Raw genomic sequence first — 25,433 nt, 5'->3', positions numbered from 1 at the left:
CGATCCCTATGCTCTAATCATAGGGAGCCATGGTGTCCTTAGTAATGTTAAGAAACGTCTGGGTTTTAAAAACCCATCTTTTGTTCCTGTTAAAAGAGTTAAATCTTTGTACCTTAAGATACAGAAATAGAAATTAATTCAGCAAACATTTAATAAACACAATATGTGTCAGACAACATTCTAGTTAAGGAGAACCATCAAGGAGCTCATGTATTATTCATCATTACAGGGAGTTTTATGGTTTATGTAATGCCATTTCGGCCAGATATGAAGAGATCTTTATTGTGCTGCTGTTCAAGAAAAAAAAATGTCCCCAGTTGCACGCCTTTTTCGCATGCAAGGTAGTCGTTGTGGTCTAACATGTTTTAAACACCTACTACTTGTCAGGCAATGTAGTGTGCATTTTATGTGTTATTTAATTTAAATTTTATAATAACCACAGAAGAGATGTATTATTTGATAACCAGATTATACATTTTACAGATTCAAGAATTGTCTATAACTTGTTAGCTCAAGAGCACGCAGCAATAACTTGTCCAAAGCCAGGGTTTGAATTCAAGTCTGTTTGATTTTAAACATCATGACTTTTGAAATTGCATAGCTTGTAGACTGCACAATTTACTGTTGTATAAATTTGATAGTACAGGAAGTATCATCCTTTTCTATGAAAAATGTTTTGAAGTTTCTAGAGTTTTAGCATTTAAAGCAGGTCTTTCCAAAACATAAGGCTTGCTTGTCAGATAGGTGAGAACTAAAATTCCAGTTTTATATACCTCTTTTTCTTAACTTTAATAAGGCTTAGATAGGCTAATGTAGTTTATGTGCAGCCACAATCAGGCTTCCATCCACTTTTTGCCCAAATCAAGACCTTGGTACCCACCCACCGAAGAAAATAGACACAACCTACCCGTGATAGCTGCTGATATTGGAGACACAAAAAGAGAGAGACTGCCACAGCTGTCTACAGAAGGGAGCCCTGTTCCTGACAAATGGGGATGTAACATGCAGGGGACTAGAGTGGGAGGAGATGCACCATTTCAACCAGCATGCAGATCTCTGATAAGTCGCTTATTTTTGTGGGGGGAATGAGACTGGAAGTATTATCCTGTATTTTTCTCTCCGGGAATTTTTCTGCTTTATAGGCTGAAGGAACACTGGGGCTTGGGCAGAAGATGATTTCCCCAAAAAGACCTATCAAAAATTGTGTGCAAGTTCAAAAAATTCATGTAATTAAAATTTTATATTGTAAAATAGTTAAATGTTCTCTTTTACCCAACAGGTGTGCAAAACCCATTCTGGTATTCTTGGAAAGGGTTTAGCTCTTTCTCATTCACCAACTATATTAGAGGCCCTTGAAGGAAACTTACCACTTCAAATCCAAAGCAATGAACAGTCCTTTCTGGATGATTTTATTGCTTGTGTTCCCGGATCAAGTGGTGGAAGGCTTGCAAGGTAATGTCCTTTAAGTGCTATAATTATTTCTTTCAGGGCTTGCCTCAGTCTTCATTTCTGAAGAGAAGTGAAAGGGGAGTCATTAGGATGTTAAAATGCTGCCTAAAATAATCTAGTCTATGTGTTTTGAACTTCCTGAATTATAAAATGGTAGTTAATATTTCAAAATATTTTTTAAATATATGCTAGTTGTTAGTTGATTATTTTCAAGTTTCCTAGGTGAACTTTTATTTAAAAAGCATGTGGAATGCATGGTATAATTGAGAAGTCTGCGTATTTGGTAGTAATATTTAATATATAGACTAAACTCCTAGATTTATCACCATATTTTATCTTAATAATATGAATGTTTTCAAATCCACAATCAGTGCAAATATAAATTTAGAATTTAAAATCAAATCATGAGTTTCTGGAGTTCTCATTTATTTTTGTTGCTATTTGCTTTTATCTTTTAAGAAAAAGAAAACTATGCTGACTTAATGGATTTACTAGTTAAAAATAGAAATCCAGGGGCCAGCCCAGTGGCCTGGTGGTTAAGTTCATGCACTCCACTTTGGTGGCCTGGGGTTCATGGGTCGGGACCCCAGATGTGGGCCTAGACACTGCTCATCAAATTATGCTGTGGCAGCATCCCACATATAAAATAGAGGAAGATTGGCACAGATGTTAGCTCAGGGACAATCTTCCTCAAGCGAAAAGAGGAAAATAGGCAACAGATGTTAGCCCAGGGCCAGTCTTCCTCACCAAAAAAATAAAAATCTAACTTCTTTCTGGTTTTAATTTTAAAAATACAGAGGTTACTCTTTAGTCTTTAAAAACCAGAATGGTGATGGGAGAGTAACACAAAATCTTTTAAGTCAGCCTCACTGCTATCTTTGTGGACATTTTTTATGTAACACATGACAGGATTACTTATTACTCATTTCACAGGACAGCTTGAATGTAGACCATGAAAAGAACTCAGGAATGGCTATCACAAAGTATAGAAAATTGACAAAATTTATCTGGAAAGGAAGGTAGTGAGGAACATAGTTGAGAAATTGTGTAGAGATGGACAGTACGTCTTGAACCTAACTGCTCTCAAGCAGGCAGAATGCCATTTCTGTTCCCGCTTTTACAGAGAAGCTGCTCTTTCCCAGGTTTTTAGGCTGGGAAATTAAGGCAGGTCTCCTTCAGTAAGAATGAATATACTCAGGACTTCAAATTATACACAACTCAAATTCATTTTCTTGGTTATTTTAAATCATCCATAGTTAAAATTTCAAGTTTCCTGATTTTAAAGTTATTTCTGTCTTATTTAAATCTCATGTGCTTTGTCATATTTTTTAATCAATTTGTCATTATCAGTTTCCAAGGGACACACTTGTGGTGACTATCACTGAAATGCAAATGAAGATCTTGTTTCAGTATTTTTTTTGATACAGTGTTATTCCTTTGGCTTAATTTCATGTTAATCATTGAAGATGTTGATGAATATTTGTTTTGTTTCTTTATTATTGTTAGGTGGCTTCAGCCAGACTCCTATGCTGACCCTCAGAAAACGTCCTTGATCCTGAATAAGGATGACATTCGTTGTGGCTGGCCTACTACCATAACTGTTCAAACAAAAGACCAGTATGGGGATGTGGTACATGTTCCCAATATGAAGGTAATTATATCAGAATTAAATTAGTAGGATCTGTGCACTGACTATAATAACTAAAGAAATTTTAGAAGTGGCAAGTACATAGAGTCCATGTGCAGTGTGCCCTTTTTACATAGACATAATAGAGGAAGCCAAAAAAAAAATGTTTAAATAATGTGTTGATATTAATTAGTCCCCACTTTTCCAAGTTACATGTTTTGTTGTTTGTTTTTTATATTTTGCTAGGTGCTATGGTGATTCAAAGGAGGGATAAGAAAGTGTCCATATAAAGAGTGCTAAGCACGTAGAGGGACAGCCCTCAATATACAGTGGTTGAATAAATCAATGAAAGAATACATTTTTAAATTTTGTATATATTTTTTAAAAGACTCAAATACATTCTGCATTTGGTGTTATTGAAACAACATTTAAAATATAATTTTAATACTTACGAAATGAATTAGAAATACATGAATTTGGATTGCAAAGAATGAGGAATGGAAATAGTCGTGTGCTATGTTGATGAATGTAGAGCTCTTTGGATACCCCTTTCCTGAGACATTAATTAATAATCACATTTTTTGAGCATATTGTAATGGCTAAAATTAAGTCATTTGTGATATAATCTATTAATGTAAATATCTCATTTAAAGCTTTTATTATATTTCTGAAAAAATCAATACTGAAGGAATTTTATTAATTTTTTTTCATGAGGAAGATTGGTCCTGAGTTAACATCTGTGCCACTCTTCCTCTGTTTTTTATGTGGGATGCTGCCACAGCATGGCTTGTTGAGCAGTGTGTGGGTCCACACCCAGGATCCAAACCCGTGAACCCCAGGCCGCTGAAGCAGAGCATGTGAATTTAACCACTACACCACTGGGCCGGCCCTGAATGAAAATTTTTATAGGCAATCCCCAGCCCTGAGCCCCCAGCCCCCAAAGGTGTATTACAAAGTGATTTGGTTGTTTGGAGGTTAGAGTTGATTAAACCACAAAATCCGTTTTAACTCATGGAGCAGCTAATTTTACCTCAATGGTACTTTTGGTAGAACTATTTCAATTACTTGTACATTCTTTGCTTTATACCATAAAGAAACACAATGCCAAGGGAGACTCTTTCCTGATACAGTAAAAATAGACAAGAGACATAATAGTTCACATGTCTTAAGACCAGTGAATAAAACTGTATGGAAAAGTATATGACTTTGATAAAAATATATGTCTCTGATACTAAGCAAAAATCAGTGTTTACCAGTGTCTTTCAAAGTTTTGGCCATGACCCACAGAAAGGGTTTGCATCAAGACCCAAACATACACGTATAGGATGGAATAGTACACACTCTTAATTACATACAATATATATATAAAAAATACATATTTATATAATATATTGCACTCTGATATTTTCTCTTCAATCTTACTTTTTTTTTTAATGAAGATCATACTCCATCAAAGTGATTTCATGGCCACTATGAATTACTCTATGGAATGCCAAAAGCATCACAAATTATAACAAAAAAAATTGAATAGAAAGTAAAGTAACTGTGGTAGTGCTGTGAAAAATAACTCCACCTAAGGACAGAATCTTGATCACAACATAATACGCATTAATATGTTGAGGGGCTTGTGTCTTCACTGAGAATTTCTCACTTGAGCATATGTAGTGAGTTGTTAAATCCAGACTTTGAGCCCCCAAGATTAAGTTCTTTGTTCACGTGACTACATTGTAATAACCATTTTCCAGGTCAGCATAACATTTCTTTTTAGTTTTCATACTGTTATGCTTATGGTATTTCTTTAGTTATATTTTCTTATGTTTTCTTCTTTCTCGTTTTGTTGTCTCTTATTCCTCTTCGGTCTGTGGATTTGTCTATATCTTACATTTCAAAATCAGACTTTATGCTTTGTCTTTTGTTCTTCTCCTCTTTTGGCTCTTTTTGTTAACCACATGGTCTGTCTTTCTTTACTTCCTCTTTTTCTCCCGTATATTTTGCTTCTCCTACTCTCTTTTCCTTTGCCCCAAAGCTCTTGCTTAGTATGCTGAAAATCCATATCAGATTTATCTCTAATTTAGAAACAGTATCTAGGAAACTCCTGTAAATACTATTTAGGAAAAGTGATTTGTGTACCTATTGATGTTTAATTCATTAATATCACGTTGTTATATTAGCTGAAAAGAAAATTTAATCTGTTTTATTTTCAGCCTCTGATAGATGGCACATGAAGTTTTAGGAGCATTTTAGACTTAAAAATTGTTGAAGTATCTTTATGTAGTAATACCCAATTATTTGAATCATAAAAGTTGATTTGCAGCTAATATTTTAGTGAGATCCAAAATGCTTTTTAAAGCACCAAGTATTATTGGTATTTTTTTTACTTATAAAATTATTATTCCAAGGAAATCTTATTTAGTGAAAAGAGAAAGTCACATAGGAAATAAAAGAATAACAAAAATTTTTAAAAGGAGCACAATTTATTTAAAAAAGCAGAAATGTCAGTGATTTCTTCAGTGATTTATGTCTCAGTATCTTAGAGTATAAAATTATTCAGTGATTTACTTCAAAGTTCCTAGTACACAGCAAATGTACTTCTACTGTTAGTTTACCTAGGGTAAATATAGTTGTTTAAAGAAAAATTAAATCAAAATGGTGTGTATAAAGATAGTGGCTATAATTTAAAATCAAGTGTCTTAAATTTTAGAAGCATTTACTTTTTTCTTTTGCTTTTTTAATTACATTTAAAGTTTAAAACTTTTAATGGTAGCAGTGTATATGAGCTGAAGAATTTTGCTATATACCTTTAAACTTCTGCGTTTTAAATATAAGATGGATTTTTAATTTTTAATATTTCCAGGGCATTTTGTCATTCCAAATACTGATTTCTCGTAACCGCAACCAAAGATTGTGGTTTTTTAATGGAACATATTTGCCAGCCACACTTAATTTTATGTAGACAGTAAGAGTCTCAAACTACTGCCTCCCTAGAATGGCATTAATAAGAAAAATAAACATTAACATTCCACATTTCTGGGATGTCCCTCAATTGCTTACGTAGTACTGTCACTTTCATTTATGCTACCCTTCCTGTTTCTATGAAAATCCTGTTATTGAATTACCTGTTCTTGCCAACCACAAAAGTAGTATCTGTAAGGAACAGAAGAAACTTTGAGTGAACCTCAGAATGATACCTGATAAAGAGCCAAAGTAGTATTTAAATTGTTGGTAACTTTGTGGTTGCCTAGGAATCAAGTGTTTTTTGCCAATGCATAAGTAAACAACAATGAAATGTTTTGTGATAATTCCTGGAAAGTATTTCTGAGTATTGGTTGTAAGATAATTTGTACTTTCAGTGTTTTAACGTGCCTTAGCAAATCTGTTCTTTGCATTTCTACAGTTAAGTAGATGAAAGATACCCCCTTTATGGTTGAAGAAATTGAGTTGAAAAGTTGAGATTACTTAGTTCAAATAATTTATGTTAGTGATAGAGCTATCTAATAGTACTGTTTCTGCACTAGAGTAAGTAAACATCTTTAGGCTTTAGGTATAAGATTTGTTTTATGATGTGTTAATTTTTAAGACTTCTATCACTGGAGTGCATTTTCTTCTGTAGAACAGTGCAGCTAAAACTGAGATTAGTGCTTTAAAATATATGGAGATTGTGGGAAAGTATTTATACTTGAATTACCTGATTAAATAATTTAATGTTAGTCTCTGCAAGACTTCAATGTAGATTCATTCTACTGTCTTTCCTGTACTTAATTAGTGGTGGCCTTTATTTTTATTTTATGTTTTGATATCTGTGATTGTTATTCCAAAAACAAGGCCTCTCTTTTACACTGTGTTCAGAATCCATATTGTGGACCATCTTGAGGTCATTCTGGCACTGTTAAATAAGCCTTTCAAGGGAATGCCCAAGATAGACCAATGATAGCATAGAATTTTTAGACTTATGAGCCCGTAATTATAAATTGCTTTTTTGGAGGTGTCACAGACAATTATGTAATGATAGCATTTGGTTTTTATAATATCATGGTTAGGTGGAAGTGAAAGCCGTTCCTGTTTCTCAGAAAAAAACATCTTTACAACAAGAGCAAGGAAAGAAACCTCAAAGGATTCCTGGCAGTCCTGCAGTAACAGCTGCATCTTCTAACACTGACATGACTTTTGGCGGGCTGGCATCACCAAAGCTGGATGTTTCCTATGAACCGATGATAGTGAAGGAGGCTCGATATATTGCCATAACAATGATGAAGGTAATTTATTTTACTTATCAGAAAAATTTTATTTTTCACCATTCGTTTATTTAACAAACATTTCAATGATTCAAATTCAGACACAAAATTACAGGTCTAGAAAGCTGTTGATAGATGTAAAAATTGCAGCATATTTTTTAAAATGATGTTATTGTCCTCCAAAGAGGATTTTCGTTTGTCTATGGCAGATGTCTAGAGAGGTTACCAATTATAGGTCAGGTTAATCCAGTCAGAGATTGAGATTGTTGAAAAGTGAATTTCAGTTCCTGCAGAAGTACTTGTCTGTTTCCAGGTGACCATTACTCCTAGGACGTAGCCCTTCTGGGATCAGCGTTTACCTGGGCCTCTTTTAATTTTGCTCAAGTGTCGTGATTCGGGTTAATCTCTTTGGGAGACTATTGATTTAATCTGGTGAGATATGCTGATCCCTTGGACTAGTAAATTGTCAATTAGAATAGATTGAAGTGATAATTGGGATCAGTAGGACTTGGAGGCTAATGGGGATGGGGTAAAGAGAAGAGGTAGGATAAAAGATGAAGTTCACATTTTGAGCTTAAGTAGTAAGATTGATCATTTTGAAGCAGGGACAGGTTTTGGTTGAGGAAGTCAGTAGATTCAGTTTTGAACGTGATGAGTTTTAGATATCTCTGAAATACCCATGTGAAATCTATAAAAGAAAGTTTGATGTTGGATCACCAGAAGTGATCAGTCTGATCTCAAGAAAAGAATTTGAGGATCATCAGCACTTGGATTACTCATGAAGTCATAGAAGTAGGTGATATCTATTTTCTATGGTGAGTGAAGAGAGAAGTTCCAGTATGGGATCTTAAGAAACACCAATATCAGTGATTCCCAAATTTTGTCTACCTCTGGAGCACTTATTAACAGAGATTTTCTGATCATCCAAAGATTTAGATTTAGTAGGTCTGGAAAGAGGTTTAATAATTTGCATGTAAAACAAATGCAGAGTGATTCAAATTCAAAACCTTCACTTTGAAAAACATTGATTTACATGCAATAGATAAGAGAGGGGAAAAAAAGAAAGAAAGAAAAAGGGAAGAGAAATACATACCACATTGGTAAGAATACTGGCCAAACAGGTAAGACATAAACTAGGACACCAGTGCTTACTTTTGCCATTTTCCCCACCACTTTTCATATAAAACTCATTAAATCCTCACAACAACCCTATGAATTACTGTTTTAATTCCCATTTTTACATATGTGGAAACTGAAGCACAGAGAGATTCAATAACTTGTCCAAGGCCACACAAATGGCAGGGAGTCTGGCTCCAGATTTGATTTTCCTAACTACTTTGCCCAGCTACCTTATAGCATGTCCTGAAAGTCCAGGAAAGAGCAGTTTAAGAAGGGTTAACATGTTATGCTGCAGAAGTGAAGTTTTAAAAAGAATCTAGCAGCAGTGAATTCAGCAATGATGTTGGCAGAAGTGGTTTTAGAAGCATAGTGGGTTGATGAATTTATAAATGAAGAGGAAGTGAAAATAGCTAAAGATAAAATGAGTGTAGGTAAGTCTTTTAAGATGTTTGCTTATGAAAAGAAGCAGAGGAAATGGAATTGAGTGATGGCTTTAGCGTTTGGAAATGAGTATAGAAAAACTTACATGTTTTAATACTGATAAGGAGACAGTTAGAGGAAGGAAACCATGAAGCTACTCAGAAAGATAAAAATAGTATCTAGACCTCAGATGCAGGAATTGGCCTTAAATAGGAGGAGTATTGCCTCTTTCACTCTACCAGGAAAGGGAAAAGAAAATAATTAATTCAGATGCTAGTAAATTTGTAGGTTGTGCAGCCAAAAGAATTACTTATATTAATAATCATTATGTTTTACTTTGGAGATGGGAGTGATGAATCTTAGAGTCAAGATTTTGAAACAAAGGGGACAAATGAAATAGTCATTGTGGAGAATGAAAGAGGACTGATCAGAAAAGATTCATCAGATATCCTTAAAGAATCAGTTGAAATTGAAGATTATATATAAACAGTGCGGTGTGAGTGATATGAACATGGATAAGATTATCATTTGGATTGGGTTCAGCATTGAAATTTTGCCAGATAGTTAATCAAAAGAATAGTGAAAGGCGGCTGGCCCCGTGGCCAAGTGGTTAAGTTCGCGCGCTCTGCTGCAGGCGGCCCAGTGTTTCGTTGGTTCGAATCCTGGGCGCGGACATGGCACTGCTCGTCAAGCCACACTGAGGCAGCATCCCGCATGCCACAGCTAGATGGACCCACAACAAAGAATATACAACTATGTAACGGCGGGGGGCTTTGGGGAGAAAAAAAAAGGAAAAAAAAAAAAAGAATAGTGAAAGAAGGGAGTGGAGCATATGATGCTTAAAGAAAGGACAGTGGAACCTAATTGGTTTGGAAAGGAAGATGGAAGAGGATTCAGAGAGAGAAAGTTGAGGGGGTTAGAAGGACTAGAAATCTAAGAATAGACATAGTAGGAGTTACTGAGGCAGAACAACTGGGCAGGCTGTTTTGTTTTCATTTCAGAGAGAGAACAATTCTGAGTAATGTCACAGGTCTATGACTTTTGGTATGAGTGGCTAAAATAAAGTTGAAGTTAAGATTAAAGCTGGAGTTTTGGATGAGTTGTCCACTACAGTTAAAAAATTCAAAGCTAAACATTCTCATGCATTTCAACTTTTATTTAAGGGATTTGGTTTCTGGTCTCCTTGCTTCCTTAATCATTCTTTTAGTTTCCTATGAACATGCTTAAATTTGTATAATTTCTTTGGAACGTCTAGTTACCAGAACTGAAAGCAGTATTTCAAGAATGCTCTGAGTTGCCCAGGGTTAGACCAGTTACAGAATACCCTTCCCAAACTGTCTCTTTGAGATGGTGATTCATGTTCCAGGAAAAGGGATTTTCTTATATCAACCATTCACAGATACTGTGAGCCAAATCTCGTGGAGGATAGAAAAGTGGTATATGATCTATTCTTTCATTATTAAATATAATAATATGTATTTGAGAGAAAATGGTGGAGTGGAAAACACATTGTATTGGGAACCTGGAAACCTGGATTTTCCTGCTATTCACACCTTTGTATTCTTGCTAAAGACTTAACCTTAAATTACGTTTTTCTCATTTATAACATTTTAGTAGGTGAAGGCAGCCAGATCATTTCTAAATCAAATTTCGTGAAAATAGAAAGGGTGAGGAGAAGGAAGGGGGCTTGTGAGTGGTGAGGGTATGCTTGTCTTGACTATAAGCACAGTGGAAGTTAGAAGTGAATGAACAGTTGGAGAACTTAAGCTGAACCTTGCAAGATAATGACTAATTTGGTAATGTTACAGGAATACAAAATTATCAGGAATAATGTGACAAGTTTGATGTACCTGCAGCCCATTTTTGTCTTTACATTTTACTATAATTCTTTCAGATGTTTTTGTTATTTTTATTAAGAAACAGATTGTTACCAGCACAATTGCACTCTCTGTAAACCCTGCCCTGGACCCATTCTTAGCCCTTCCCTAGAGGTAACCCACTATCCTGAATGTAATGGTTCTCATTCCCAGATATGTTTTTATACTTTACTGAATAAAGATTTGCCTTAAGTGATATTTAGAGTTTTTTTAATGTTTTTCAGAAGTTTGTAAAATTCGTGTCATATACACGTTGTTTTGTGAGTATTTTGCTCAAGCTTGCTTTTGAGGTTTTAGCCGTGTAGCTGTAGTTCATTCATTTTAACTGCCTTAAAGTACTCCAATGTATTACTGTTCCATAATTTGTTCATTCTCCTGTTGATGGGCATTTAGGTTGTTTCTAGTTTTTTTCACTGTTACGAACTGTGCTGAAATAAACATCCTTGTTTGTGTCTTCTTTTGTACATGAGCAAGAGTTTCTCTAAGATATGTCTAGAAGTGGAATTGCTGGATTGTAAGGCATGCATATCTTCAGCTGTATTAAATACTGGCAAATCTTACACTCCCATCTGCAGTGTATCAAACTGCTAGGTACTTCATGTTCTCATTAGCACTTGGTTCTTACCAGCATAATTTGATGACTGATATGATTATTTTGTTGTTTTAATTTGCATTTTCTTGACTCCCAGTCTAATTGAATAACTTTTCAAATGCTTATTGGCCTTCCAGATTTCTTCAGTAAATGATCTTTACTCACTTTTCTTTTGTATTGTTTCTCTCCTTTCTAGTGATTTGTTTTTTATATATTATGGATTCATGTCCCATTTGATTATGTAAGTTACAAATTCCCTTCTCCCAGGTGAAGGCTTATCTTTGCCCTCTTTATAGTGTCTTTGTCTTAGAGAATTTTAAAATTTTAAATGTACTCAAAAGGTATTATCTTTTGCTTCTTCTAAATTTTTTGATGTTTTGTGTGTTACATTTGGGCTCTTAACACACCTAGAATTTATTTTTGAAAATGGTGTGATGTAGGTAATTGAGTTTTTTCTTTTTCTCCTATATGATGAATAACCAGTCGTCTCAACACCACTTATTGAATATTCTACCACTACATTAATTAAGAATGTTTCTAATGATTTTATGATTCTTACTGGTCTCTTAAAGGTTTATGAAAATTACTCATTTGAAGAACTGCGTTTTGCATCACCAACTCCTAAGAGGTAAAGATTATTTTCTCAAAGCATAGCAGAAACATGTGCATTCAACTGCTTGCATCTAAAATCATCCTGCAATCCAACCTTATTCTCCATAAATAAATATTTCATAACAGTTTTTAATTTCAATAGAGATTTGCCACAGATTTTATAATGTATAGATTTGCAGATGTATTGATATTCAACTGTAATACTGCCAGTATATTGCATAATACTAAGTAAGGTACTAGAGAAAGAGGAACTAGTATCTAAAAATACATAAATTGGTTCTTTAGGCTTGGTTAGTTTGGTTTTTTTTGTTTTGTTTTTGCTATTTTTTTCAATTATTCCTTTTCCCCTTCACCTAATGAATTGCGGAGAGATTTCAGTGTGTGTTGTATTTTTATTTTTGGTCTTGAGATCTTAATTTTTCAGCCCCTAAATAATTCTAACTCCTGATTTAAGCAGATTTTTTGACTTACTGTTTTATTTGCTTGTTGGGAGAGGTACTTTTTAAAATAAATGCTTGGAAAAATGATTAAATGGATTGTACTCTGTAGAGATCACTTTGTAGAGAATTTAGAAAAAGCTCCAAAGTGAGTGTGAAAAAGCATAATTACTTATACCTTTCAGTGCATCACATATCACATGACTTGTTAATAGATTACTCTGACTTTATCTGACATGTATACAAAGTAGAGTTTTAATGCACAGTCTAGAAATTTTGTTTTGTTGGGTGCTGGCATGAGTGGGAAATAAAAGTTTTTCTTTGGATACATTAAAATTGAGATGCCAAGATGCCTCTTAGTTATCCAAGTGGGGCTATTTCCAGGTAACTATAAATATTAGTTTGAAATTCAGGGGAGAAATAAATTTTGGAGTCATCTATATAGAGATGGTATTTAAAACTGAGGAATAGATGAATGATTAACTAGAGAGATGGTATTGGAAGGAAAAAGAACACCTAAACCTAAATCCCAGGGCATCCTATAAATTAAAGGATGGTCAGAAGAGGGGGAGACAACAAAACAAAACTGAGAAAGAGTGGCTAGTGAGGTAAGAAAAAAACCAGGAGATGGGGCTGGTCCAGTGGCACCCTGGTTAAGTTCGCACGTTCTGCTTTGGCGGCCTGGGGTTCACCGGTTCGCATCCCGGCTGTGGACACAGCATCTCTTGGCAAGCCATGCTGTGGCACGCATCGCACATATTAAAAAAAAAAAAAGTAGAGGAAGATGGGCACGGATGTTAGCTCAGGGCCAGTCTTCCTCAGCAAAAAGAGGAGGATTGGCAGCAGAAGTTAGCTAAGGGTCATCTTCCTTAAAAAAAAAAAAAAAAAAAAAGGAGAAAATTGCATAAGCAAAAAGAAGGTATTTCAAGAAAGTAGGAGTTGTCAGTTATCAAATGCTACTGAGAAATTGCTAAGGACGAAGAAATGACCATTGAATTTGGGGACATGGTAAAAGTCTTTGGTGACTTTGACATAAGCAATTGCAATGAAGTGTTGGGAACAAAGGCCTAGTAAGGATAAGTTGTGGAAGAGAATTGGAAATGAGGAAATGGAGCAGGTGATTGTAGACCATTCTTTGGATAAATTTTGATATGAATGGTAGAAGAGATATGAGACTTTATTAGAGAGGGCTGTAATATCAAGGAGGGAGGTGTTTGTTAAGATGGAGGATTCTGAAGTTTGTCTAGAAATGAAATAGAAATAGAAATGATCCAGTGAAGTGGGAGAAATTGGTGATGAACGAGAGAGAACAAGATAATTACAGCATGGAAGTGTTGAGGGAATGAAATTCACAACACAAGTGGAGGGGCTGGCTTTGGATAAGACCCAGGACACTTCTTCTATTGTAACAGGAGAGAAGGCAGAGGAAAGTGTTTTATTAATCTGATTGCAACTTTGGGGTTTGTTAATATGATTGCCTCTGTTTTCTCACTGAAGAAAGTGATGAGGTCATGAGTGTGAGGAAGGAGGGCGATGGAGGTTTGAGGTGAGAAAAAAATAAGGAAATTCAGTCATTTTGGAGAGTAGGAAAACATAGTATGGCAAAGCAGTAGGATTGCCATTCATTGCAATAATACAATCAAAACATAAGTGTTTGCTGATGTGTCTTAATGATGTTGTCAGCTGTTTAACCAAAAGTAAATTTTCCAATATCCATCTTATTTCTTTTCAGACCCAGTGAGAATATGCTCATCCGTGTAAATAATGATGGCACTTATTGTGCAAATTGGACTCCAGGGGCTATTGGACTCTACACTATTCATGTTACCATTGATGGCATTGAAATAGGTAATTTTTTTTAAGTTATAGTTAGTACAAAGAACTAGAATCAAAATCGTCTTTCGGTTCTATTTTGCCGTTTAACTTGTGTCATAGACATGGACAGGTTTCATAACTTATCTGGGGCTTCATTTCCTCCTTTGTAATGAGTATTTACTTAGTACATTCATAAGTCCTTAAAATTTTGCAATAATTTATGGTGTCATTATAGCCCTCCTGACTCTTTTTCTCCATTCTCTAGTGTGACTGACCAGGTATGATCTCCATGCTGCTGTGTAAGGCTGTGCATACCTGGTCCCCCCTCGTAGTATATCTGTCTTCCTTTCCTAGCTGTGAGCAGAGACCATCTCATTCATCTTTGGATGTCCCAGTCTAGCTCAGTGCCTGGAATGTAATGACTGCTCAATACATACTGTTGAATGAATGAATTTTCTTTATCCACTGCTAACTTAGAGAAGTATATTGCTTTTCCTTTGGGCATTAATCTTTTTCTTTATTTTTAACTATCCATGTGATAGGACATAGCAGAACAAGAAAGCCCTGATAAGTGTTTGTCGATGTGAATTCCTTGTAACACTGTCTTTCCTTGAGAAAAACGGTTCCTATGATCAGATAAATTTAGAAAACCTGGTACAGTCAGCCCTTAGTATCTGCGAGTTCCACATCCACGGATTGAATTATGAGATACAGAGAACTTGCAGATACGGAGAGCCGGCTAAGGGGCTTTGTTATTCTCAAGCAGTCCTGGAACCAATCCTCCGTGGATACCAAGGGATGACTCTATATTATAGTCTTATCTTAGACATTCATACAATTCCCATTAACATGTTAGGCATTCTAAGAAGTCCTGAAGTATCTTGTCTAACTTTGTTTAATCCTTAATCTTGAGACCCTTGTATGTGGGGAAGAGGAAGCCAGGTAGAGATAAAAGTAATACTGATTAACATTCCGCCAAAATAGTCTTTGGGAAACTCTTGTTTAATTAGTTTGTTTTTGCGGTGGAGGTAAAGAGGTACTTTGCATTGATGTAACTGTATAGAATATATGTTAATGCAACTGTGTAGTATCAGATATGTCATATTTGTCTGTACCGTTCCAGAGGCCGTTATCCTCAGCCTTTGCTGCACTCTCCTTTATTTCAATATATCCATAAAGACTTTAGTTCAGCAAACAATTGTTGGTTCTGAGCAAAACATTGTTTTGGGTAAGACAGTTCCTTTCAAGTCTTAACAGTTTACTGACAATTACAAGGTAAAACAGGCAAACAGAATCATACAAAGTAGAATATAAGTAGTAACATGCGAGAGGAACAAATTACAGCAGGAATTCAAAAGTGGAGGTAGTCAAGAATGGCTTCATTTTTGCTAATAGTGGGGTGAAGGAAACTGATATAAAGTAGATAAGAGAAATCCACTTATATCTTTTTTTTGGAATGAAACTGAAGAAAAAGATTCATATTTACTTAAAATCATCTATTTTTTTGCCTGCCCTCTTAACTCAACTTTCTCCTGAGGTGACCAAACTGTTAGTAGGCTGGGACCTTGCTTGACCATAGACAAGGACAGATGATAATTCATTAGAATAATGATGATGGTAATAGTTTACATTTATTTAGCACTTAATATATATCCAACGTTGTTTTACGCACAATGTATATATTTTAAATCATTTCGTTCTGACAACAGCTCAGTGAGGTAGGTAGGTGCTATTTTCATTCCTATTTCATAGAGGAAAAAATTGAGGCACAGAGAGACAGACGATTGGCAGCAGATGTGGGAGCATCCACGGCAGTCTAACGTGAGCACCCCAGCCTTTAACCACCATGCTGTGCTGCCTGTTAGTCACGGAGATGAGTGGTGTGGATGACGAGTGGTGCTCTGATCTGATGTTGTGAGAGAGCATTTAATCACACTAGGATTTCTTTTTTTATTATTTTGATTTTTTTAGCCTATCATTTCATATGTTCCAGTTAAAGAATCAGAGCCCCTCCTCTTTCCCTTTTAGAATCTCAGGGCCATTTTTCAAGTATTTCTCTTTTTTAGCTATTAAATGTCAATCACCTTGAAAGAACAGAATTCAGATATTTGTTTTCATTGTTTAAAATAGCCTGTGAATGTTTATAGGGTTATTTTTAAGATCCTCCCTGCTGTCTATTTTCAAATGTTACAGTTCCCTTCCTTTTCTTACAGATGCTGGCCTAGAAGTAAAAGTAAAAGACCCACCAAAGGGGATGATACCGCCAGGAACTCAGCTGGTCAAACCAAAGACTGAACCTCAGCCAAATAAGGTTAGGGTAGAGTGAGATCAGGATTTAATTCTCTTCATTGATGCTTCAAGGTGGCCGTGAAACATGTAGTGTTTTACTTGATTTCAATATTTGAATTCTAAATATCCCTAAATAAATTTGGAGAGTAGTTCATAGTAATTCAGATCATGTCTAAATTGTAGAACCTATACTTTTTGGCTGCTTTGTATAATGCTATAGTAATTTATAGGCCTTGTATACTTTCTTTTACTGCAAGTTTACAATTAACAAAAAGTCTACTGAAATTGTGTGTGTAAGGTTTTCAAGGTTAAAAGAAAAATTAATTTCCTAATGTCTAAAAATTAAGTATAGAAATTTTAGTAAACTGCTTAGTAAAAAGGAGACCTTGGTAGTAGGATATCATACCTTTCTGAAAGGAAATAAATGGTTCTTTTCTCCATTTTATCATATGGCTTCAAAATTTAGGAAGGAAATTATAAATGTATATTAATAATCTTATTTTTTTCAGTAATACACATTTTAATACTTTATAAAAGTTCTACTGTTGTTGTTATAAATAAACCACTATTATTTGCAAAGGGTAATGAGCTACAAGTAATTTTGGAAATCTTTTCAGAGTTATACTTTCAAATCTGTTTAGTTTTACCTCTTACTACTTGTAAGACTTCTGTTCCATGATTTCCCTGTCTCACTGTCTATCTTTGCTTCTCAGGTTCGAAAATTTGTAGCCAAGGACAGTGCGGGGCTCCGTGTCCGTAGCCACCCTTCCCTTCAGAGTGAGCAGATAGGCGTAGTGAAAGTCAATGGCACCATCACTTTTATTGATGAGGTAATTTGTAAAGAAACACTGGGTAATAAATTTTGGGCAGAAAGTTTTTGTGTTGTTTGCACAAAAATAATGTTACAGATCTTCTGTTAGAATATGTTTTAAGCAGTTCGGAAATTTGTTTTGCAGAATATGTTCATTGAGTTTCAAACTTTCATTTATTTTCTTTGTCAGTAAACAAGTAACTGAAGTTATATTTTTAACATGAAAGGAACTCAATTAACATAGTAGTCAGTGCTTTGTTACAATTACTCCCTGAAAATGGGTACAGTTTTTCTTGAATTTTTAAACATTTGTTTTTAAATGTGTTTATTGTATTGCTTTAACTTTGGACAGTACATTTTTCTAGTAGTACAACCAAGTAACTTCTGATTATTAAAATCTGAATTGAGAGGAAGGAAGACTTATGTCTTTGGGAAGCTTCTGATTTCATATTTAAACTGTTTATCTTAAAGTGTGACTTCTTTGTGCTTTAACTCCTAAGTGACATTGTTTCTACAGTGTTACCATGTAAATTATTGTATTGCTTGGCATTCCCTGCTGCTTTTTTCTTTAAGTTTCTCTCATACTTACCTTCTGCAAAAACTAGATGTGTAGTCTCCACATTCCACGTTATTTGCCTGCTTTGTAGCCTTTCAGCCCTTTCTACCCTCAGAGGAGTTACAGAAAGGCATGGCTCGTTTTTGTTGCTTATTTCCCGTAGATCCACAACGATGATGGTGTGTGGCTGAGACTGAATGATGAGACGATAAAGAAGTATGTTCCTAACATGAATGGTTACACTGAAGCCTGGTGCCTCTCTTTTAATCAACATCTCGGCAAGAGTCTTCTGGTGCCTGTTGACGTAAGTAAAAGGTGGTTTTAAAAAGCTTTATAGGTGTGCTGTGTCCTCATTACAGGGCTTTCTTTAATTAAGGCTTTTCAGTTCTGAGGTAAACCACAACTAAATAACTTTTATTTTATAAATGCTTAAATTCTTAAGAGCTTCTGTGTAATGAAGGTGGAGTTTGGCAAGGCTCTCAGGACCTTAATACTTAATTTGATTCATCACAGGCGAGAAGTAGTAAATTAAAACTAGGCTTAATGAATTCCTTTCAAATGTGTAGGAAATGAGAGTAGTTGCATATTTTCTTTCCTTTCTTCTTCACATTACTGTGTAGAATGAATTCCAAACTAAAATCTGTGAATTCCATGTTATTATACGTGCAAAAACATGTGTAACGTGCTTGTTTTTTATGTTAGCATTTTGTAATTAGTTCTCTGTGTTTTGTCTAAATTTGAATCTTTTCTCTCTTTTGCCTTATAATTCTTTTGAGTTAAAATGAAACATGGGTTTTTAGACTTGTGGTGCTGTAGTGTTCTAGTTGAAGCTAAATTCTAGCATCTGAGAGAATTCGTTGAGCCTCTTTGACAAATGCAGTAGAATTCTTAGAGCCAGTGTTCACAAGATTGCCATATCACCAACTATGATAGTAACCCACAGCTTTTTTTGTAATTTAAAGAGAAGAGTATGATTTTTCTTCCTTTTCATCACTGTCAACTGTATGTACTCTGTATGACACTGCTAATAAGTAGCACTGAGGAGAATTTTATTTTAAGAAAACCCTAGTGTCTTAAACAGTTGACCCTCTTAAAAATCAGTGTACAAAGTTAATTATATCAAACCATTCGATATATTATTCGTTTTTCTCCTTCATAGGTCAGTAAGGTTCTCCAAAGGGGCAGTTATAAGATGATGATTATTTGGGAAAGAAAATAATGGAACTTCTATTTATATTTATTGATCTCATTCTTTTTTATATTCTTTTGGATATGTTTAAAATAGTACAGTGGGGAGAGATATACCTGTATATGTTTTTTACTAACAGATGCGTGATAAAGTTGGGAGAGTATTGGCTTACTGCTTTACTGCAGTTAAGCTAAACAATGGTAAATCTATAATTAAGATATAAAATTTTTTTTTTTTTAAAGATTTTATTTTTTCCTTTTTCTCCCCAAAGCCCCCCGGTACATAGTTGTATATTCTTTGTTGTGTGTCCTTCTAGTTGTGGCATGTGGGACGCTGCCTCAGCGTGGTTTGATGAGCAGTGTCATGTCCGCGCCCAGGATTCGAACCAACGAAACACTGGGCCGCCTGCAGCGGAGCGCGCAAACTTAACCGCTCGGCCACGGGGCCAGCCCCAACATATAAAATTTTAAATCAAATCTTCTTAAATTTTCCTCAGATTTGTATCTGTGGTTAAAAATGAAAAGGAAAGAGGGACTAGTCTGGAAGAGAAAGAATAATTCTTTATGATCTGTGGCTAAAAAGTTGGCTTTAATTAGATAACTATAAAAGCCATTTTTTTATTTTTAGTTTTTTAAAAAATTTTGACAAATTTAGACTTTCGTGTATTTTAAGTCTCTAATAAAGCATTATATTAGATTAGATTATCATTACTACCTCCTCCACTCCAAAATTTTCTTCCTAATTCCTTTGCTCATTTGAGGAGACGCTTTTGGAAAAGGAAAGTATTCACTCAGATAAAACAAGAGAATAAACAAAGCTAGAAAGGAAAAGGCAAGAAGTGCTGTTTTGAAGTTCTGAATTCCATGGTTTCATTTTGGAACATTGGTGTTTGTTATTTGATGCTTTGAAACCCCATCCAAGACACAATTTATAGTAGACAATCCTGTTGAGGTCAGAGAGAAGGGCAGTAACAAAGGTAAGAGAGAATGCTGAATGGAGTGAGCCATACAAATACTTGTTGATGAGTTTTCACTAGAATGTGAATGAGAAGGTTGTCACTGATTTGTTTGAAAAATCTAGATGCAGAATATTGGAGATAGAAAGTAAAATGAAGTGGCTTTTGGTATTTTCTAGGCTTTCTTTATGTTGAAGAAATTGCTATTGTAATGTAAATAACTCAGTGGTATCATTAAGAAGACAGGTTTTTCTGGTTCTTTTATTTTAAAGATGGCAGTGACTTGAGATCCTTACAAATTAAAGATGCCTATAGAAAGAGGAAAAATTAAAGATGTAGATGAGAAATCTGAAGACTGAAAAAGGAGGTGAAAATAGAATTAAGAGCACATTTGGGGAGTTGTTTCTGTGAAGGAGGAGGGGATATGCATGGCAGTAGCTAAGTTTTTAGGGATGGAAGGAGGAAGGGAAAAGGTTGAAGGAGACCATGATTTCCCTAAAAGAGAAGAGAGGAAAGTCATCAGTTGAGACTGAAACAAACAACTTAAGTTAGAGGGTTTAGAAAAGCAGTAAAGATTTGGAATAATGTTTGAGAGAAATACAAGAGGGATCTGATTAAAAACTACTTGTTTTTGGATTATTGGGCCACTAAGGACCCTATAAGACTACTGGATGGATCCATTTTGGATGCCCTTCCTCCTTCGCCCACTGTGGAGTCCGGCCTAAGTTAGACACCTGAAAGGACAAATGGAGCGTCCAAGAGACTTGGAGGACTTAATAAAATCCTAGAACAATATAATGAGTGTGCTGTAGTTAAAGAGCTGAAAGGATATAGGCAGTGCATGTGATCAGGTAGAATATTTGAGTCTGATTTCATAGTTAGAGCCCTTTGTTGAATGAGATGACCCATTAATGTGGCCGTGAGAGGGTGGCTGAAGTACACTAGAAGTGAAAGTCACTGGAACTGCCTACGTGTAAGAACTAAAAGACTAGGCAGTTGGATGATCATCCACATCAACACAAAGACACACAGATGATGACAGCACTGTGACCCACAAGGTTAAAGATGAAAACCAGTTTGTTTGCATTGGAGGAAGGGTCCTATTAGAAACAATACAAAGTCATGGGATGAATGGAAGTAGTTTGATGTTGGGTCAGGGAGAAGCATAGAGCAGCTTTAGTATAAAAATAAGAGAACAGGTAGATGACATAAGGGTTTATATTTTATGTGGTGACCAAAGATTACAGAGAGGATACAGTGTGGCAAAATTAACTCGCCTAGGGTTCCAAACAGATCTGGTGTAGAGTTGCTTCAGTGCAGGTGTTAGATGAGGACCCACACAGAGTCAGAATCTGGCCTAGGCAAGAATAAATAAGCTAGTTTTCCAAGGTTTGTCTGTAGGGACTGGTGTAGGCCCCGTATACAGTCAGTAGTTTTTAATGAGTACCTTACTCTGCAGGGCAAAACATGATAGGGCATGGAGGGAATAACGATACCATCTCATCCCCTCAGGGAACTAATACAGCTGAATAAATGCATCTTGCTACTTTTTTCTTTTTGTCTCTTACTACATTTACTCCTGGAAAAACACTTTCCACCTTTTCTCCCTTTTTACTTCAGTCTGTTTGTGAATAAATCAGCTATAATTATGGCTGATCATTGCAAAACACTATGCAATAAAGAAAGTGAAACCTGGGAGATTTGAAATAAAGTTAGAAATAATCAAGGATCAATGCCATTAACTTACAAAGAGGCAAAAGTACCAAGAAGTTGCCTTCAGCAATCTTTACCTCTACCTCTTCAACCTTTTCTAGTTAGAACAATTTTGCATTCGCATCAATGCGTACACATTGTTTGAATCCTGACTCAAACTGTTGTGGAGGGTGGAGGTGGGGATTGGAAATTTGAACACTGACTAAATATTTGATGAACTATTTTTTAAAAAGATTACCCTAAATAATCATATTAGGAATAAGCTTTAAAGTGACACTTGTTGCACTGTCTTGTTTATCTACTCATGTAACAGAACTCTTGCTTTCTTTGTAGATAGGTACTTTAGCTAAATTTTGGCCTGCCTAGCAATAGTTCTATTTAAACATCATTACTTTGCTAGGAAATAATGGCATTCCAGCTTAGTTCAAATGTGACTTTAACTCTGTTTTAGCACTTTAATAATGCTCTTGTTTAGAGATTAAATAGCAAGGCTTTCATATTATGACTATGTATTTTTTAAAATATTTTTAAATCAATGAGAAGAATAGCAATAAATATGAAGAAAGCAGATCCTTTTTGTGAGGAGCTCATGGTCTATTAGAACACCTTGCCCTTTTTAGAACACACTGTTCAATTTTACATCATAGTAAAATGTTATGTTTTATTTGTCTAGAATGCTTTTGCTTCCATTTTTTTCTAACTTTTCTAATATTTTCCTGGTTGACTAGGCTCAAAAATTTCTATTGACCTTTTTTCCTCTGTACCTCCTAATAATGCTGTATTTATTAATTCATTAACTGTTCATTCAGCAGATATTTATTGAGTCCATATTATGTATCAGATACTAAGCTCAGAAGTCATTGTTGGGTGGAGAGGCAGAGGGGAGAGATACAAAATCACTAAGATGGAGTGCAGTTCTTGCTCTTGGGATACTCACCATATAATGTGATAGACATATCATACTCGAATAATTAAGTTGCTTTGTGATAAATTATAGAGTGGCTTCACTTAGGAGGTGACATTTGAGATGATGTTGAAGAAAACTTGCCAGGAAAGAGTGAAGAAATTTCTAGACACAGAATCAAATGTCCAAAGTTATGGAGGTATGCTGTGTTTAGGAACTGATAAATAGTCAATATGGGTGAAGCAAAGGATTGGGGATAGAAAACATATAAGTACTGGGGAAATTGTTTCCCTCTCTCTTTTCAGGTAGCTCTTTGTAAAAGTAGGAAAGACTTACTTCTTTCTCCACCTACCTGTAAGGTTTAGGTTATCTTGCCTTCAGCTCATTTATATTTATACACCTCTTATTTCTGTTGTTAAGCTCCTTAAAGGTAAGGGCTCATTAAGGATGTCTTCTTACTCATAGTTGTTTCTTCCAAAGTGTTAAATGTTACATTTTGCTCATAGTAAGCTTTCAACATTCGTTGAATTTAGTTCTTGGCGTTTGGTATGATCATGCTGCTTAAAATAATTCCCGACACATATATGCTCCTTACTTTAATTCTTTCATTTAATTCTTAGTGTGACCCTGTGATGTTAAATATTTTATCGTTCTTATTTTTCCAATGACAAAAGATAGCTACTCTCCCAACATCACAAATAGAAATTAGTAGAGCTGGTTCTAGAACCCCAGTTGATGTGATTCCAAACCCATGCTTTTATGTTTAGTCTACCTTAATCTGGTGGAGAGATAAGGATGAATATAGTTATAAAAGGATAAAGTAAATATAGCTATAAAGATCATTACTTTGGCCAGAACTCCCAAATTAAATAAGTGTGAATACTCATAACCTTAATGGTTGAGTGAGGATGAATACCATGATACATGTTGAAGGTGACATGGGTCAGTCTGAGAAGGCATACTTGGGGAATGTTGATTTTAAATTAAAATTCTAAAGATTTGGAAACTATAAAATGTGAGCAAAAAGAATGTTTTGTATATCGGGGAACATATAGGTAAAAAAAGAGAGAGAATCAATTATGCATTTGATTGCCTAGAATAGAGCTTAAATTTTTTGGAAAGCAAGTTTACTTCTAGGATAGGAGATATTAGTGATATGAAACTTATATGCCCAATTCCAGCATTGTGAAGGATGTTGAATGGTAGAGAAAGTTTATATCAAGGAAAGTGGAAAATACCTCATTGCAAGTGTTTTAAGATATCTTTGTATTGCCTGTGTTATCTGAATTCTTGCAGAAGTGATTTGGGTCTCCAAACATCTCCACGCATGTATACAAACTATTTTTCTGCCTACTTAGGCTGATTGGTGTTCACATGTAGAAAGTAGGTGGATTTTTCCAAATTTTGAAGCCCCAAGGATTTGGAGGAGAGATGAAGAAAAAACATTATTTGGTAGTCTGTCTTATAGCATTACCTGGGGTAATTGGTAAAATTAGCAATTGTTTCTTGCATTTTATGTCCAATTTCATTTTGGGGGGCTACCTAATGATGCCTGCTAATCACAGCTTTAACATACCCCCAATTTTTTGGTTTTGTTTTATTAATAGATGTTTGTGTATGTGTATGCGTAACTTGTTTTTTAATCTTAGTGAATACTAAGTATTTACTTAATACACCACTGGTATAAATGTGCTGTCCTTAGATGGTTATCAAAAGCTTCATCTCATGGTTTAGCTTTGTGTTTAAGTTTCCTAAACAGAATGAGATTGAAGCAATTAAAATAACACTGTAATTGTTTGTATATATGCTATGTTTAATTTTCCTCAGATAGTTTATCTTTTTCCTTTTGAAAATGGCCATTCTTAATTCTGTGCTTTTCAGCACAATGAAAGAATTATCATCATTATTTTTTTGCATGAGCATTTGGCATATTTGATCATGTATTTTCACCATGAAAATTATTCACTTATTTGGTTTCTTCTATACCTTGAAAGATTATCAGTTTAGAGTTGCAATTTGATGCTCATTAATTTAATTAGGTTTTTAGTATGCTTTAATTTTCTTGACAGAACTTTTTTGCCTTTAAATAATCTTTGAGAATAAAATGACTCAGATTATTGTAGATATGTGTGTGCATATTTGTGTATTATATATATACATACACTTACACATACACATATAGTGGTGCTCATATTACGCAATGAAATTATACAGTGTGAAAGCCAATTTATATATTTTAAGAGTGAGAAATTGAGACTTTGGGGAAATTAATATTTTCATATACGTTCGTATCTTTAGACTAATCTTTCCTAAATTTTCAAAAGAGAACTGTGCAAGTATATTTTATTTTTAAGCTCTAGCTTTCTATTTGAGGCATTTTTGGTACTTGATAATTATCAGTGCAATTCTATTAGGGCACCATGTTTTGAAAATAATCTTAAAGTAGACCAAGTGCAGACTAAGAATTTTCTACAAACGCAGAACAAAGCAAAAAAGTGTGAAATTGGAATCCACATATAATTAACATCTACAAAATTGATTTTAGTGGCAATTCATTACCATGGTTAGCCATTGCATCACCTTAAAGTATCCTTATACGTGTTAACTCATGTACTCAGACTCAGGAAACACCTGTTTGCACGCTGAAATAAAAGAGAGGTGCAAGCTTTAAATATTGTCAGTCACCACATTGCTTCTTTATCACTAATTTCATCTGCATTGCTTTTCACAAGGTGTTTCGCATTGCTTTTAATACTAGAAAAATTTACGCTAAAAAATAGAAAATGCTGAAAAAAAATCTTGATATTCTTTTACATCAAAAGGTCTGCACCACTAT

At 34.9% G+C, this 25,433-nt stretch overlaps 1 protein-coding gene across 30 annotated transcripts in view; it reads left to right on the top strand.

The window, feature by feature from the left end:
* MYCBP2 (MYC binding protein 2) overlaps window positions 1–25,433 on the top strand; it is a 256,174-nt gene that overhangs the window by 152,260 nt on the left and 78,481 nt on the right. For all 30 annotated transcript variants that reach the window (XM_070578977.1, XM_070578975.1, XM_070578971.1 and 27 more), the window contains 8 exons: window positions 1,280–1,452; window positions 2,956–3,100; window positions 7,114–7,329; window positions 11,889–11,944; window positions 14,098–14,213; window positions 16,394–16,491; window positions 17,183–17,299; window positions 18,000–18,140. In XM_070578977.1, coding sequence (XP_070435078.1) covers window positions 1,280–1,452; window positions 2,956–3,100; window positions 7,114–7,329; window positions 11,889–11,944; window positions 14,098–14,213; window positions 16,394–16,491; window positions 17,183–17,299; window positions 18,000–18,140 — 1,062 coding nt within the window. The remainder of the gene's footprint in view (window positions 1–1,279; window positions 1,453–2,955; window positions 3,101–7,113; window positions 7,330–11,888; window positions 11,945–14,097; window positions 14,214–16,393; window positions 16,492–17,182; window positions 17,300–17,999; window positions 18,141–25,433) is intronic.

Source organism: Equus przewalskii, chromosome 16 (assembly GCF_037783145.1).
Source record: "Equus przewalskii isolate Varuska chromosome 16, EquPr2, whole genome shotgun sequence".
In the NCBI taxonomy this organism is placed as follows: Eukaryota; Metazoa; Chordata; class Mammalia; order Perissodactyla; family Equidae; genus Equus; species Equus przewalskii.
Note: the sequence above shows the minus strand (reverse complement) of the source record. Positions and strands in the feature narration are given on the sequence as shown.